Source organism: Cimex lectularius, unplaced genomic scaffold, assembly GCF_000648675.2.
Source record: "Cimex lectularius strain Harlan isolate CLEC.00 unplaced genomic scaffold, Clec_2.1 scaffold28, whole genome shotgun sequence".
Lineage (NCBI taxonomy): Eukaryota > Metazoa > Arthropoda > Insecta > Hemiptera > Cimicidae > Cimex > Cimex lectularius.
In genome coordinates, this window is record NW_019392712.1 from 397,788 (window position 1) to 414,766 (window position 16,979).

The following is a 16,979-nucleotide window of genomic DNA, read 5'->3' on the forward strand; positions in this document are numbered from 1 at the left end:
GTCTTGTGAAGCTCAGTAGGTTTTAATTATCAGGGATTCCTGATTGGACATGTTACTTGGGATTTGCTTTGGGAAATCTGGTGGGAATAACCCAGTGAACCACCCTGACGCCTTGCCAAGTTCCTCAAACTTTGAGGTATCATGGTTTTTGCCTCATCTTCACGGACGAGATTTAGAATGAATACACTGCATATGGGCCGAGCAGTATAAGATCCAGGCATGCCCTTGGAATCGTGCCATCCGGTAAGAATCCCTGAGTGTGTTGTGCTACTTTAAAAGACACTCCCAGTGGATCAAATTGTGCAAAAGAAAAGAATTTTGTTGGCACATTTTGCTGACTGTGTCCCATCTGCATCCCTTATTTTTAGCCTATCCTACCCATCCTTATTAAAACCTGACCTAATGTGCCCTAATAATATCTAACATATCCTGCTTTCCCTCCCCATTCATAACCTAATCTATCCTACACATTCCTGACTTGGCACCCCAGGTTTTGATGTGACCTCTGTTGTTGCAAACCCCATTAAAAAACCTAAAATATCCTACCCATCCCTAACTTAACCTAATCTAAAGTATCTTTCCCATCCATAACTTAACCTAATATAAAGATCTTACCCGTCCCTAACTTAGCCTGATCTAACGTATCTTGCCCATCACTAACTAACTTAACGTGATATAAAGTATCTTACCCATCCCTAATCTAACCCTATCTAAAGTATCTTACCCATCCCTAATCTAACCCTATCTAAAGTATCTTACCCATCCATAATCTAACCCTATCTAAAGTATCTTACCCATCCCTAATCTAACCCTATCTAAGTATCTTACCCATCCCTAATCTAACCCTATCTAAAGTATCTTACCCGTCCCTGACTTAGCCTGATCTAACGTACTTGCTCATCCCTAACTAACTTAACTTGATATAAAGTATCTTACCCATCCCTAACTTGATCTGATCTAAAGTATTACCCTTCCTTAATCTAACCTAAGAGACACACTGAAGATGGTGCTTTTAACAAGCCAACCCAGAGAGGATAGTTACAAAGATGATCATCAAGGATCAAATTACATGAGATCAGAGGAGGAAATTTTTTCAAGTATTTCTTGAACTTTCCCTTAGAATAAAAATCAATCTTATTAGCAAATTATGTAATACAACTTAAGTGTAATATTAGAGTCCATATAAAAAAGGTAGGCTGAAATGGCTAGGCCAAAAATAGAGAATATCAGATGCAAGACTACCGAAGATGATGGGAAGGTCAGATGACCGAGGACGAAGAGGCCCCACTAGGATTACAGTGCCGGTAAGTATTTGATCCTCGATTAGATTTTACACTTAGGGAGTGTCACTAATCAATCACGCTGCTGTTATATTCTAATGCTGCCAAATTTAATATTAATCTAAAATATATTAATTGTGTGTTCATTCTTGTAATATAAGTTTAAAAATTTCTTACAATTAATTCCTTTGTTTGCAGAATGCAAGATTTTTATATATTTCCTTACATCCATTTCCATTCTATTTAATAATGTATTGAATGTTTTCATCATTGATTTGATTCATTATAAAAATCCTGACTTCTGCTTATCCACTCTGAAAGAAAGTTAACACAATGCTAGCTTTAAAAACAAACCATAAACTTTATTAATGAAAATATTTCATCATACAATTTTAAGGCTTTGTAATAGCCAAGAAGAAACATTTAAATTCTTTGGTATTAAACAATTTATCACAACTTTGGTAAATTACCATTGAACAAATAATTCAATTAAAAATATAGAAAAGAAACGAACAAAACTGTGGGTATAAAACGAGTGAAAACATTACAAAAAAAAAAAAAAACTAATCAGTCTTCAATGTCAATAATGAAAACAAAATTAAGGATTTTTTTCCTTTTAATCATCGTGCCATTTTGGTAACACATGGAGTCTGATATTTTTATTGAGCTTCTTGCATACTTTATCTTGAACTGTAAAGTAACAAGCGACTTGGTAGAGTATTATAAGGATCAAAACCATGACTTCCATTATGACATAGTGTGATAGAGATTTCCCAATCTCTAACCAACTCCCTTCATTCGTCACCATGAACAGGAAGTGTAGACACATAATTTCACAAAACAGAAGACTTACGAGGAATATACTTCTAGTGTTAGCCTAAAAATAATTTGTTTGATTAAAAAAATTGTTTTGTCAATATTTTCTTTTCTTCGAGACTTACCCTTGTAATAACAACAACAAACCTAAAAGCACAAGATACGAGTAGTAGCGGTATTATAGTTTTGACCAAAATTAACACCATCATTGTAAAAGGGGCGAATACCGTCAAAAAACACCTTACCCAATTAACATCAAATGAATTGAGTGAATCTATATTACCAATGGCAAAGAATGAAAAAACTATATAAAATATCTAAATATTTCTTAAGGATATTAAATATAAAGTTGGGAAAAAAATTTGTAGTTGTGTCGTGAGGAAAGGTAGACGGAAATTATCACACATGATGATATATAACAAATAAAAGGATACAAAAAAGAAAGCTTTTCTGAAATCGTGGCTTCGGATTAGTACAGCAATGTTCAACACAGTTTCCTGGAACAAAATACAAGATTGATACTTCATTTTTTATGATGTTATAAGAGCTGACTACTGACTGACTCTTTTATTTATCCTATTCCTAGCCTTTCATGATTCAGGGCTTTGTCAATTGTGGATAAAATAACACAACAAACGACATAAAAGAGAAGTAAGATAAAACATATTCAGTCTGGTAAAACAAGCAGTCACACTACCCCAGAGTAGTCGATCTTCCTCAGGTTAATTGGGTATAAACCCTTTCATTGACGCTAACAAATAAATTCACACTTATAAATTAAATTCATACTATCTCAGAGTATTCAATATTCCTAAGGGGAATACGAGAGAAGTTTCTTCATTCAAGCTAATAATTTTTTTTTTTTTTTACGAGGGCTCACAACAGCAGAGGTCATATAAACCCTCAGGGTGCCGGTGTTTTTGAAAAAAAAAAGCCCATTTGTAAGTATGTCAGGTTCGAATGCAGGGCTGCTGGATTCGAACCTGGAACCTTTACCTTACAGTGATGAGCACCGTGTCAAAGACTAAACCTTGCGGCCACCGACGCCCCCACTAATAAATTATTAAACCCGTTATAGTTAGTGGTCTGTTGACCAAATTACTTCTTTCAATTAATTATTCTTTTTATGTGAGGTTTTGATTGAAATGCAAAAGTTAGTGTCACAAACGTGACGACAATACATGACAAATTTATTAGCATGAATGAAGGAGCTTCTCTATTTCCCTGAATTCTCTGAGGTTGTGTAAATGTAATTTATTAGTTATTCTTTTTGTGTGAGGTTTTGGCTGAAACTAAAAATTTAGTGTTACGAGCGGGATTCGAACCCACGACCTGTGGCTCAATATGCCGCTGCTCTAACCACTTGAGTTATCGTGACTTCGATCCACTCGGACACCAACTGAAAAATTGCAAAAAAAAAGAGGGAAAATTCAAAAAGTTGTTGGTTGAGATGGGAAGTTTGGTGTCCAACTGTATCAAAGTCTTGATAGCTCAAGTGGTTAGAGCAGCGGCGTATTGAGCCAAAGGTCATGGGCTTGAATCCTGCTTGTGACACTAAATTTTTCGTTTCAGCCAAAATCTCACATAAAAAGAATAATTAATAAATTACATTTACACAACCTCAGAGAATTCAATATTATTCAGGGAAATAGAGAAGCTCCTTCATTCATGCAAATAAATTTGTCATGTATTGTCAGGAAAAACCTGAGTTCTGCGAGGAATTACAAAATTACCTGGATGATAGCCACAGATAATGGACATAAATGGTTCTTACATTGTCAATTTAATTTATTTACAAAGTATCTGAAGTTTACATTAAATTTATTATTAAAAAACAATTTTTTAAAAAGTTACCTTATAATTATTACTGGTGCAGTTTTTCATATTTAGGTAGTATTCCAAAACCATCCAAACCATTAGATTTAGTGACAGCACTAATGGAAATAGGGCCTCATGAGAAGTGCAAAATAATAGAAATGTAATTCCCAATGAAAAACAGGTTCCAATGAATTTTCCGAGTACTGTTACAGGTCCTGCTATTAACGTGCCGATGTAGACATCTGAAAAAAAAAATAAGAAAAAAAAGAAAAACAAAGCGAATCATGTTCCTGTGTATATTCAATTAGGTGCTGGTTTATTTTAGCTCGGTTAAACTTACACACTAGACAAATGGATAATAATTGATTGAAGCTTTGTAACCCATGTCCTGATTCAATGCTTGAAAAGACCGAGTAAATATTACATACAGTAGGAATTATGAAAATCACTTGAATGCCCACTACAAGCCTGGCAAGTTGGTAAACCTTGATTATCTTTCCGGATAAAATAGTCAGTCCGAAAAGAAACCATAATAATCCTGTAATGGCTCTGAAAAATAGCGACAGAATTATTTGGAAAATGCTGTAAATACTGGCAGTAAAATTAAAATTCTATCATCCCAGTCTGATTTTTGATGAGTTCTGGAGACCAAATTGAGTGGTCTGCAGAACAGGACGACCAGGATGAAAGGGATGATGAAGTTGCAAATTACATAAGTGGACCAATTAAAATAATTTATTCAATCAACTTTTTAAACTACAACTACAATTAACTTTTAGACAGACAAAATATTCCGCCCACTTGTAAATACTGTTTTTAAGTAAGTATATTACAATAATACTTTTTTCACACGGTCACAACTCAGCACTAAGGCCAGTGCTGCACCCGAGGGACACATGCCAAGAGAAACCAGCCAATGCTGGCACTCAGCGTGAGGAATTAAGGGGCAAGGAGGTCTTGATGACACCATGATGGGAGTGTGTAGAGAGAGCTTAAGCAATAGGGCTGGAGATTGATGCAATGGATTGAGAGGTTGGTTTGAAACTTTTTTTGGAATCGGGGATGGTTCAATTCATTGATAAAAGGTATGTTGAGATCACTGCGAATAGTAGGATTGTTAGGGATAAAGAGCTTTGATGATTTGTTTGAGGACTTTGGAATGGAAGGATTGGATGTTGGAATGCTTGGCAGAACCCCACAGTTCCTGTACAGGGGGAAGAAAAGCCACCATCCAAATGAAAAAAAGTATTGGGCCCCTTAATAGAAATGATAAATGATGGAGTGAGTGTGGTGTTCAATACTCTTTAAAAGGATAGTTCCTACTCACAGTAAGTTGTTTTGCAACGATCCGGATTTCGAGCCTTTTAGCTCATCATCAGGTTGAAGGAAAACGAGCTAGGAAGAAGTCCTTCAACCTGATGATAGCTAAAAGGCTCGAAATCCGGATCGTTGCAAAACAACTTAGTGTGAGTAGGAACTATCCTTTTAAAGAGTATTGGGCCCCTTTTTTAAAATTTTTTTTGGGCCTTTGTAACAGTATCTGAGGAACACTATTATTGAGATAGTAGGCAATCGAGAGCACAGGCAGCAGGAAAACAGCCAAGGAGCCCACCTCCCCAGGTGAAGACAAGCCGCCAATCTAGTGAAGAAGGCATCGGGCTCCCCCCCTTTTTTTTTGTGGCTTTTGAACAAACAATAATAAAATAATTTTTTATTAGATTTTTAGCTTTCCGATAATGCATTTTTCTTACCATTGCATTAATTACATCTTAAAGACACTTGGCGTACTTTTTAATCTACCAGGAAATATCTCTTTATTAGAGGTGAGCCCTTTCCAGTTTCTGGAGTGTATCAGAAAGGCACTTTTACTCATCTGCTTAATTGAATACATGTTTGATTTAAGTCAGGAGAACAGGCAGGTTAACATTCTAATGTTGTGTTCTTATAAAAAAGATTGGACTATGAGACCAATTTTATCCAAAACAATAAAATTCTTTGCTGATTTTGATAGGATTTTCTGAATAATGACTTCTAACAATGACTAACTACAATTCTCCATTGAAATTCCAGCCAAAACTATAGAAGAGCCACTGAGAAGAATTTTCTTATGACCAGAAAAAAACAAAAGTTGGTGGAGTTTTTTGCCTGTCTTTGTATATAAAGGTGTTATCATTTCACCCAGGATTTAAAGTTTGTCCTTGATGTCTGATAGCACAACAAAATAAATAAAATAAAATAAATTAAACAAAATAAAAAATAAAAAACTTACATAAACTCAATATGTATTTCTGAAGTTTTCACTGTTGGTAATAATGGAAATATCGCTAGCACCCAGCAAGTCATAGTCCAAGCCGATGAATAAACACGAGGAATTGTTCTAAAGTCCTTGTTGGACAATGGCCACAATGACAGCGCTACCATTCCGAATGTTAGAAAACCTCTATTGTAAAACGACAACAGCTATAAAAACAAAAATTGCATTAACATTTTGAAAAAAGAATGGAGAAAATGGAAACGAAAATAAATAAGGAAAATAAAAAAAATAGAAGATAAAATTTAAAAAATAAATAAATAAAAGAAAGAGGAAAACAACTTTATTCATTCTGAAACGAAAGCCTACCATTATTTCAGTTCCTCCGATGTACAATAGCAAATTGTACAGGTTCGACGATTTGAGCATTTTTGACAAAGACATGTTGATCGTTGAAGCCTGGAGAATGGCGTACCACCATAAAAATAAGGGTATCAAGTTGTATGGAAGGTAATACATCGGAAGAGTATTGACTGTAAAAAAATAATTAATAGCCAGCCCTTTATATTTAAATACTTCATTTTGTTTTTTTAGAGAGTAACATACCAGCGAATAGGAACAATATCACAAGTAACACACCCATGAAAAATCGATTGACAACCAATGCATTGTTGAAACAATAATTTCCTAGAGAAAAAACCACATAACAATTATTCCAATTTATCAAATTTACAACTAATGTTGTACAACGCAGAAATTTTATGCACTTGAATATAAACATATATTTTTGTCATGTTTATTTGTTTTATTTAGTTATTTATTTTTCAAATTTTTAAACAAGTTCATTGTGGAACGTATTTCGTTTGACTTTTTTTACCATGCACACATATTTTTTGAGAGATCTAAACAACTTACTTACGACACCACTATGGTGTTAAATGCAGTAAACATCTTCCAGGTTCAAATCATATATGCAAATAAACTGCAACTTGAAAAATGCTTCTGTCTACTTATATTTTATGGGGTCATATTGTAACACCAAATGGTGTCATCCGTCTAGTGAAACAACTTACTTCTTCAGTGATCGTTCTCATTATTTGCTAATAAACTGCATCTTGAAAAATAAATAATGCTTCTGTCATCTTATATTTTATCAAGAGGAATATTGAGATGAGAGTGTGATGTCTGAAGAGTGAAAGTAATTTGATAAATAAAGCATGAATGGGGTTTAGATCCTCCCTGAGGGATATCGGAAATTAAGGAAAGTTAAAAAAAAACAGTAGAAAAAAAAAACTGGAGCTTTTCTATGGTATAACTTTTTAACTGTTATATATAAATATATAACAGTTATTACTGTTATATATTTATATATATAAAATACCATACGGGAAAAAGAGGATGCTAAGCCACCTTAAAGGTGATCTCTTGGTGGGGTGCGATTTATGCAAGTTAAGAAAGACAGAACCTACAAGAAATTTTTTGGCATTAATTGAAAAACTATTGACTACATTGAGAGTAAAATAGATCCAGTCAACCTCTCAATGTACCAACAATTAGTTTTTTTTTTTTTTTTTTTTTGACAGGGGCATCTGACAGCTTGGTCATTTTAGCCCTGAAGCACTAACAAAATACCGCTATACACTTGATACACAATCTCACCAATAAATACATTCATACCTATATACATTGATCGCACTCATATTGTTTGGTAGGTGGAGTACTCGATATTCCTCTATCTCTACCTGTTCACTACAATAAGCCACTCTAATTTGGGGTCGATGGGGTACTTTAAAAGTTTTCTGTCATAGACCCAAGTCATGCATGCAATATGAAGGGCAATGGAGATGCGAAGTCACCACCAGCCCCTCCCCATTCACACCAACATACACTGATCACACTTATTCTGTTTGGTAGATAGAGTACTCGATATTCCTCCATCTACCTGTTCCCTATAATATACTAATCTAAATTGGGGTATTTTTATAAAATTTCCGCCATCAGCCCAAGTCATACACACAACCTGAGAGGCGATGGAGAAGCTACTTCGCCATCAGCCCCTCCCCATTCACACCAATAACTTCATTCACTCATACAAGACACAGAAACACAAAACACATAACTTAACTCCTATATACAATCAAAAATTCCCAATTCCCTTAAAAAGTGGAATAGGGGACCCTGAAACTCGCTGCTGTGTCCAAGAACCCACTTTAAATCTGGTGGCATGCCTACTCGTAAGGAGCCAAGGCATGACACGCTTCGACTATGTGGAACACATCGAGCAACTTTTCTCTACATAACGGACACCTGCAGAGGGATTGGCCCACCATCAAATGCTCAAGTGTCAACCGTGTATGACCTATTCTTAATCTGGTAAGAACTATGCCTTCTTTACAGGTCAGGTCCTCAAGGAGCCATGTGCAGGTCGTGAACTTAACATGAAGGAGCCTCATGGACAACAACCACCGTTCTTCCGAGGTGCTCCAATTCGGCATATCTTTCTAGCAAGAGCATGGTACAGGGGGGGCCGCAGTAGCCGAGTGGTTAAGGCGTCAGACTCTCGGTTAGTAGATCCCGCGGTCGTGGGTTTGATCCCCACCGTCGCCTCTGGACTTTTTCTGACGCCTAAGGGGACCGGTGGCCGTAATTGAAAGAAATTGACACGGCACTCATCACTGGAAGGGCGGGATCGGATCTCAGCGACCCTGAATTTGGTCCCAACCCCCTTCAAAAATGAGTTTCTTCGATGGAAGAACACCGGTACAACGGGGGCTCAAGTTCATATTTGTGTTGCGGGCCCTCCACCAAAATATGGAGCCAGGGATAAAGTACAATAAGCTGTACAGCTCAGCTGCAATGCTCAGGAGGGAACTCCTCCAGTCCCTGGTATCCATTGGAAAAAAAAAAAGTCTCGCAGCCACTACATCTATCACTGATTGCATCCTACCGCCGACCTCTACCTGAATAGTAGAAGCAGAGGTCGTCAACAAAGAGCGTTCTCCTTATCTGCGGAGGGACGCCATACCGAGAAAAGCGCAATGCTCTTCACCGAACCTTGAGGGATACCTTTCTCCTGAACATAATCCCTAGAAAGAACGTTTCCCAGCCTGATTCGAAACCTACAGTATTCCAGGAAACCCAGGATAAACTGGCAATTTACCTCTCAGTCCGAAATCATGACTTTTCCAAAATATCGCTTATCTCCACATAGTATTATACGACTTCTCGAGGTGGAAAAACATGGCCAGAGCATGTTCTCTGTTCAGGAATGTGTCCTGAACATCTTCCTTGAGCTGGCAAGCATGATCCACCGTGGAGCGATGCCTTCGGAACCCCGCTTGATACTGGCTATAAAATCCCTTTCTCTCAAGGTGCCAGGTCAGTCGACTGTTCACCATGGATTCCAGGATCTTACTCAACGAAATCGGTCTGTAACTCGTGGCCAGACTTGGGTCCCTACCATTCTTGAGGATCAGTATAATGAGTGCTTCTCACCAACGATCGGGGTATGAGCCTGAGTCCCATATGTTGAATAATTCCAACAGTCGACACTTCGCATCATGGGGAAGGTGTCGAAGCATCTCATATAGGATACCATCACACCCAGGGCATGAATTCCGGAAGTGCCCTAATGCACAGACTCGAGCTCCCCCATCATCAGGGGCATGTTGTACTGTTCATTGGTTCCACCACTGAAATCAAACCCAGTACGTTCCATCTCGGTTATCCTGTGCCAGAAGCCCTTGGAATATGATTCAGAGCTGGATACAGCAGCCAAGTGCCGCGCCAACTCCTTGGCAACATCTGAAGGCTCCATCACACACCGCCAATCAATGGTTAGTATCGGCACCGATGGAGGTTTAAACCCGCCAGAGAGAGCTCTGACCTTGTCCCAGACCTCCCTGGCTGAAGTACAGTAGGTCATTTCCTACACATACTGCGACAGGCTGTCCTTTTTTGCCTGGTTCAAGGTACGTCTCTTGCTTGCTCTTTTCATTTTAAAATCTGCCAGGTTGCCTTCTGAAGTGCTGGAATGCCAGCTTCTTCTCCGTGTGTGCACGCCTACAACCATCACTCCACCAAGCAACTCAGAAACACCACTCAATAATGATCAGTTATTCAAAAAATAAATGATTTCATGGCTAATGTAAGTTTAAATTAAAATGATAATATTGTATAAATATACTTATCGAAGCTATTTAAAATTTCCTTATTATGATCCATAAAGGAAAATCTCACCACCATTATCCTGCAATAATTCAGTCACGATGCAAGCCATCAGGCCGAGATAAGACATCGTCACCAAAAAGAGTAGATAATTTTGAAAGTAAGTCTCATAAAACTTGATCCCTTCTAGAGCCAATTGTATGATCTTTTCTAGATCTAACATCTGTAATGATAGAAAACAAAAGCTATTATTTTGTATATTACAGCAGTTTTAAATACTCACAGCCAATTTAGTTTTATTGGCCTTAGATTTAAATCCCGCTAAGCTTAGCATTTGTTCTTGGTTGTGTCTAGTAAGCGAGTACTCTTTAAATAGCCAAGGTGCGACTGAATTCTTCAGAATATCATGCCTTTTATTCAATTGTTCTAATAATTGCAATGCGTTTAAAGTATAAGCGTCGAATTTTTTTGAATTGGACATTTTCAAATAATCGACTGGCAGTTTACCCTGGAAAAGAATTGAAAATTTAATTAAAAGAAATTAACCATCTTATTAAATGTTACCATCGAGTTAGTAGGAATTGACACGCCGAGTAGAATAGACATTAACACAGCGGCATCAGCTTGTTTTATATCATGTCGACAATGCCTAGGAAGGCCGGAGGAAAAGAATACATCTTTTGGCTTGTGCAAATTACACGTAGATGGCTGAACTCCAGCTCCCCAAGCAACAAATGGTGTTTCCGTTTCAGTAGGTGAACCATCCCCATGAGAACCTACAAAGAAAAATAAATATTGTATAAACAGAACGATTTCTGTTCAATTAAATTTAAGTCTGTGTAATTCGACAGAAGAATTTTCGGTAAAGTCATTGCGAACTCTGTGTTAACCCTTTTTTTGTAGTGGACAAGTTAAAAAACTGCTTAGTCCCCCTCCCCAGCATTATCAGATACAGAAAGTATCATGCTAACCCTGGAGAGAGGAGAGGAGGGCCAGGGAAAAGAAACAGCCAAGTAACGACTGAAGTTGGTCATATATAAACAAGGGTTGGCTTTGTATTAGAAAATATTAACTTAAAATTGAATAAAAGCAAAAATAGGGGAAATACAGCAGAGGTGTGGAGCGCCAGTGGAGAGAGGGAGTGAGATAAGAAGGCAACAACTGGGGATAAGTTGAGTATGGCAGGCCGGAGGAAAAGGACTGGGAAAAAGTGGCCGCATTTCATCAGATTTTCCCCACATGTGCAGCTAGGCTATCCTGAATCGAGTGATCAGTATGGATTTGTGGCTGTCACTAGGAGGACAATTTTCCCACTATCTAGGGCGAACAGTGTAGTAGACTTGAGACAATTTCGGTGGTTCATTGTGTTTTCCTCCTTATGTGTAGCTGATACCATCTATTTGGAAAAACTGTCTGATGGACACTGAGAACGAGCTGTAGCAGCCACTAGATGTTTTGTGTGTTCGATTTAGACAAGGCTTTATACAATTTTACATTATTTGTCTGTTGTTAGATATTTAAGTAACACAGAGTACTAACTTACACTTCTGTTAGTTTCGTTTATTTTATTGGTTAACCACAGACATTAGTTTTATTAGCCCAGTTTTTGCCATTTATTATTATTAAGTGATATTGTGCTTACATGAATGGAGTTACATACCCCATGATGTCATTCCATGGTCGCTTGTGAAGACATAAGCAGTTTTATTATCGTTATAGAAATCTTCAATAATTTTTTCCACTTTTTTAACAATATCATCTGTACCTCGCACATTACTGATATATTCCCTAAAAAATGTAAAGAAAATATAATTTTATGGCAAATTAATCATTAAAAGTATTTATTACTGTGAATGAGGCTTTGCGGAGTGACCAGCCACGTCGATTCCCAAGAAATGCAAGAAGAATATGATTTTATTTTGTCTAATGAGCTGTCCAAGGGTTTCGTTTCTGCTCGCTCTGAGGAAAAATAACTGCACTTTTTCATAGACCCAAATGTTGAGGCTGTGTGAGGCATTATTTTTTCCGGAAAAATCCTGTTGTTGCGGAGTGTAGGCCTCATAGAAGATGTGGTCTTGACTTTCGTCTAAGCATACAAATTAATTGCGAGAGGCCTAGCATACTGTCGTGAAATAATATTACCTTTAAACAAAGTCACAATATCTGGGCTACCCCATGAAAATGACAAACGGCTTCTGTTGAATACAGAATCAAACGGATAAGGGTTTTCCTTCCATCCCTGAAAAATGCATAAATTAATTTATAACTTTATTGTAATTTTTTTATGGCCATTTTTGTTGACGTATCAAGGAGGACCCTTACACTGGAGGGTCGTTGACAACAGGACCAAGGAGCTGAATAATTGAAGCTCCCCAGTATTTTGCATGGACATCCAGGGGTAATGACTGACCATTGCAAGAAGGGCATTGACCATCAAGTTTCAAGAATTTGCTTTTCCTTCCTCTCATCCAAGTTTTGGGAACCAATATTAAAGGGAGGGAATAGAAAAGCAAATCAGTTAAGACCGGTTGAAATGTTGAGAAACAAGTTGAATAGTCGTCCTAAGGAGAGTGTTCAAAAAGCAGCAGCAAGGAGAGAAAAGGGATTAAAGCAAAAGGCTTAAAAATGTGGTTTGACGAGTAGAGTCCTGAGGTGTCGAGTTTGGACGCAAAAGAGGCAGTCGAGGGCAGAGATAAATCAAATAGAGTTGAGTCCAACAAGCAGGCTGAGTAGGACACAAAGGATGCAGCAAGGGGAAAGACAAGTAGATGTTGAGGTAAGTGCTACAAAAGGGTGGACAGTTCAGAACAGAGACAACTCGACTAATGAGGAGAATTCTAAATGGGCAGCAAGAGGCTTAAGAATGTGATCTGATGAGGAGAGGGCGAGGAGAAACTTGGATTTGTCCGTTGAGGTGAGTCCTCCAGATCATGAGGAGAATCCAGGATTGAGACGATTTATCTGTGGGAGTCCTCCATAAGATAAGAAGAGTCCAGAATGGTAAGAAACGCCAGCAAAGGGGTTCAGAATGTAGTCGGACAAAGAGTTTCCCCAAGACAAATTGAGTCAGGACACAAAGGAGGCAATCAAGGGCAAGAACTAGTCGAAACAGTCAGTTGGTGAGGAGAATCTCAAAGTAAGTCTAGTAAAGACTCGAAGGAGATATGTAAGGGCAGAGACAAGTTGACTAATAAGTAAAGTTCAGATTAGCCAGGAAAAGCAGCGAAAAGCTTAAGAATGTGGTCTGACAAGTAGAGTCCCGAGACATGTTAAGTCGTGTCAAGGGCAGATCAACTGACGAGGAAAATCTCAAAGCAAGTGAGGGGATTCTCTGACGAAGAGAATCCCAAAGCAAATTGGGTTGAGACATGAAGGGGTCAGTTGAGGTCAGATGTGAATCAAATAGAGTTGAGTGATGAGGAGGGTCCCAAAGCAGGTCGAGAAGGACACGGAAAGGCAGTTGAGCAGAGATACAAGTTGACTGATGAGGAAAGTGCTCCAGAAGGTGTGGAGATTCTAGAACAGAGACAAAACTGACTAATGCGTAGAGATATTAAGGAGAGTTCTGAGTGGGCAGCAATCTTAAGAATATGGTCTGATGAGGAGTGCCCCCAGACAAGTCGAGTCGGGACGCAAAAGAGGCAGTCAAGGGCAAGGACGAGTTGAATATAGTTGACTGACGAGGAGAGCCTCACAGTAAGTCTAGTTAAGACACAAAGGCAGCAGTTGAGGGCAGAGACAAGTAGATGAGGAAAGTGTTCCACAAGGTGTAGAGAGTCCAGAGCAGAGACTATTTGACTAATGAGAAGAATTCTCCATAATGGGGGAAATTCAGAGTGGCCAGGAAAGGATGCAAAAGGTTTAAGAATGTAGTAAACAAGAGAGTCCCAATGCAAGTTGAATCGAGACACAAGGGAGCAGTCGAGAGCAGGGACAAGTTGACTGATGAGAAAAGTCTTTCAGATGGTGTGTATAGTCCAGAACAGAGACAATTTGACTAATGAGGAGAGTTCTACAGAGAATAAGGAAAGCTCAGAATGGTCAGGAAAATGAGTGAAAAGTTTAAGAATGTGGTCTGACAAGTAAAGTCCTGAAACAAGTCAAGTTGCGACACGAATAAGGAAGTCAATTTTTTTAATGTCCTTATGATCTAGCATATTAGCCAAGAAGATTTTATATGCATATGTTTTTTTTTTTTTTTTTTTGGGGGGGGGGGAGGTCCCCTAGATATTGTTAATATGAACACTTTTCAAAATAGTAAGGTTTTTTTTCTGTAATTAAATGAGTACTATTTCGTGACCATTAGGTAAGGATTATTTATAGATTGTGTGATGTGGTCTGGTGTGATGTAGGTTTAGAAAAACATTTTCATTACACTCTAAATAACTGATCTGATAATCTTTATTGAGATCATCTTCAGGGTCTGGGATTTATAAAACTTGTTTAAATTATACAAATACATGTAAGATATGAATATGAATTTATAAAATGTTGTACAAAATATAGAATTTTTTGGTTTAATCAAAGTATTTGTACTCACTCAAAGTGTGTGTTTTCTGTGTAGATGTATCACTGTTGTGTATCGTGAGATATTATTTTTTGTTTATATACGTTTGATTTTGAAACAGTGGGGAAGGAAGCAGGGATAAAAATTCAATTTTCTATCAGGAGTCGGCTTCTTTGAGATGAAAGGGACCTCAATGGCTATGAGTATGTCTAGCGTATGGAATAAAGAAAGAAATGTACAAAGTGTAGTATTTAGTGACAATTATTGATTATTTGGAGATCGTGAAATGTGGTCTTGTGTGATGTAGGTTTAGAAAGACATTTTCTTTATCATGCTAACGTTTGGATCTTTATTGAGAATACCCTCAAGGACTGGGATTTATAAAAATTGTTTAAATTATACGAATACATTATGACTATGAATTTTATACAGTCATGTACACAATATAGAAATTTTAGGTTTAATCAAAGTAATTGTACTCACTCAAAGTATGCGTTTTCTGTGCAGATGTGTCACTGTTGTGAGTCGTGTTGAGAGCGTCAGTGAGATTCAGGAAAAACTCTCAACATGACACACAACAGTGACACATATGCATAGAAAACACACACTTTGAGTGAGTACTATTACTTTGATTAAACCTAAAATTTCTATATTGTGTACATCACTGTATAAAATTCATAGACATAACTTATATGTATTGGTATAATTTAAACAATTTTTGTAAATACCAGGCCCTGAAGATGATTTCAATAAAGATTGAAACAATTAATTAAGGTTTTTAGTTGAGATAAAAAACCTTAATTAATTGTAATATATTAATTGGTCAAGCAGACCACGAAATTAGTAAATTAAAAGATTGAAACATTGGCATGATAAAAAAAATGTTTTTCTAAACCTACATCGCTACAACCTACATAAGACCACATCTCATGATCTCTAAATAATCTGTAATTAAAGTATTGGTAGGTAATTTAATTATTTTTTATACTTTTTTTTAAACAATTTATTTGCATTTTGAGAATTCGCCTATCTCAACATCAGCAAATCCTCATGTGGAGTGGTAGTTGTAAATCGAAAACTAACATGAAAGCGATAACCCATGCAAGTTTTCAATTAGCACTCCATATGAAATTTTTTCTGAAAATGAGACAGGTATAATAAATTGTTAAAAAAATAAAATAAAAATTAGTTAATGTTCTACAAGCCTACATACTACTGTAAACATTGAGTTTACCCTAAAGACGGCCGATGGGTCTTCGTATATCCCAGCGATGAGCGCAACATGCCCTGGTCTGGATTCTGTAGGCACTCTCAAGTAGGAAATCCCCCAGGCAGCTTTTCCTTTGACTATCTTCTCCCTTTAAAACAAATAAATCTTTCGAGGGAAAAAAAAGAGAAAGCACAAAACGAGTTGAAATACCTCAAAAAAGGGACGTTGGTCCGGTTGTTCTCATAAGAGAAAAACGTATCAGCCCTGAGGCCGTCTCCGACAAACAAGACGAGCCTTTCGACATCCGTGCCGACGTTGTTTTCGACACTTTGCAGTCCCTCTAAAAGAGGCGACTTAAAATATATGTCGAAGACGGCGATCAGAAATACTAAATGCAGTGTAAAAACAACTCCGTACAATTTATACATGTTTTCAGCTTAATTCGAGTCGAAACCTATATGAAATACAATCCCGAAACTTTAAACAATCACCGTTCAAAGAAGGCCCAACGGATTCTGATATCGGCCGGCGATTTGACAGGCCTTTCCTATGCCGCGATAATAACAAACAAAAACGTATCAACAAAAGCATGTGATCCTACGATCAACAGCACTCGATTCAAAACATCCATCAACAATCGATATTTTGCCTTGAAAGCGAGCCAAAATTTGAATTCTGACATATACCCCCTTGACCGTAATACTGATCATACATCAAATTAAACTTCAAGTAGTCCATACCTTCTCTTCAATAACGTAATTCTGACACATAAAGTTAAATTTACAACAAATTCAAGAAAGCTGAAAAGCGCCCTCCGAAACAAACGCTGGGTACCTAGAAACTCCGCTAAATCACTCGAAAGGTTGAACCTTTCCAAAGATCATTATTTTTACACTGACAGGCAAAAAATTCCACCCAATTGATTTTTTC

The 16,979-nt window shown here is 37.4% G+C and overlaps 1 protein-coding gene across 2 annotated transcripts; it reads right to left on the reverse strand.

Moving 5' to 3' along the window:
- Positions 1-1,523: 1,523 nt before the first annotated feature.
- LOC106669990 (GPI ethanolamine phosphate transferase 1-like) lies at positions 1,524-16,642 on the reverse strand. Of its 2 annotated transcripts, XR_001341009.2 has the most exons (17): positions 16,260-16,642; positions 16,074-16,197; positions 12,475-12,571; positions 12,181-12,418; positions 11,993-12,120; positions 10,897-11,108; positions 10,616-10,840; positions 10,405-10,555; positions 6,772-6,852; positions 6,535-6,698; positions 6,184-6,374; positions 4,255-4,463; positions 3,951-4,156; positions 2,531-2,593; positions 2,222-2,413; positions 1,669-2,157; positions 1,524-1,594 (listed from the first exon to the last, which is right to left on the reverse strand). XR_001341009.2 is itself a non-coding variant. In XM_014399944.2 (16 exons), the coding sequence occupies exons 1-16, from the start codon at positions 16,475-16,477 to the stop codon at positions 1,897-1,899; spliced, it is 2,760 nt and encodes a 919-aa protein (XP_014255430.1). In that variant the 5' UTR covers positions 16,478-16,642; the 3' UTR covers positions 1,617-1,896. The 2 variants fall into 2 exon arrangements, 1 of the variants encoding a protein (XP_014255430.1); XM_014399944.2 differs by lacking the exon at positions 1,524-1,594 and having other exon boundaries at positions 1,617-2,157.
- Between the last annotated feature and the right edge of the window lie 337 nt (positions 16,643-16,979).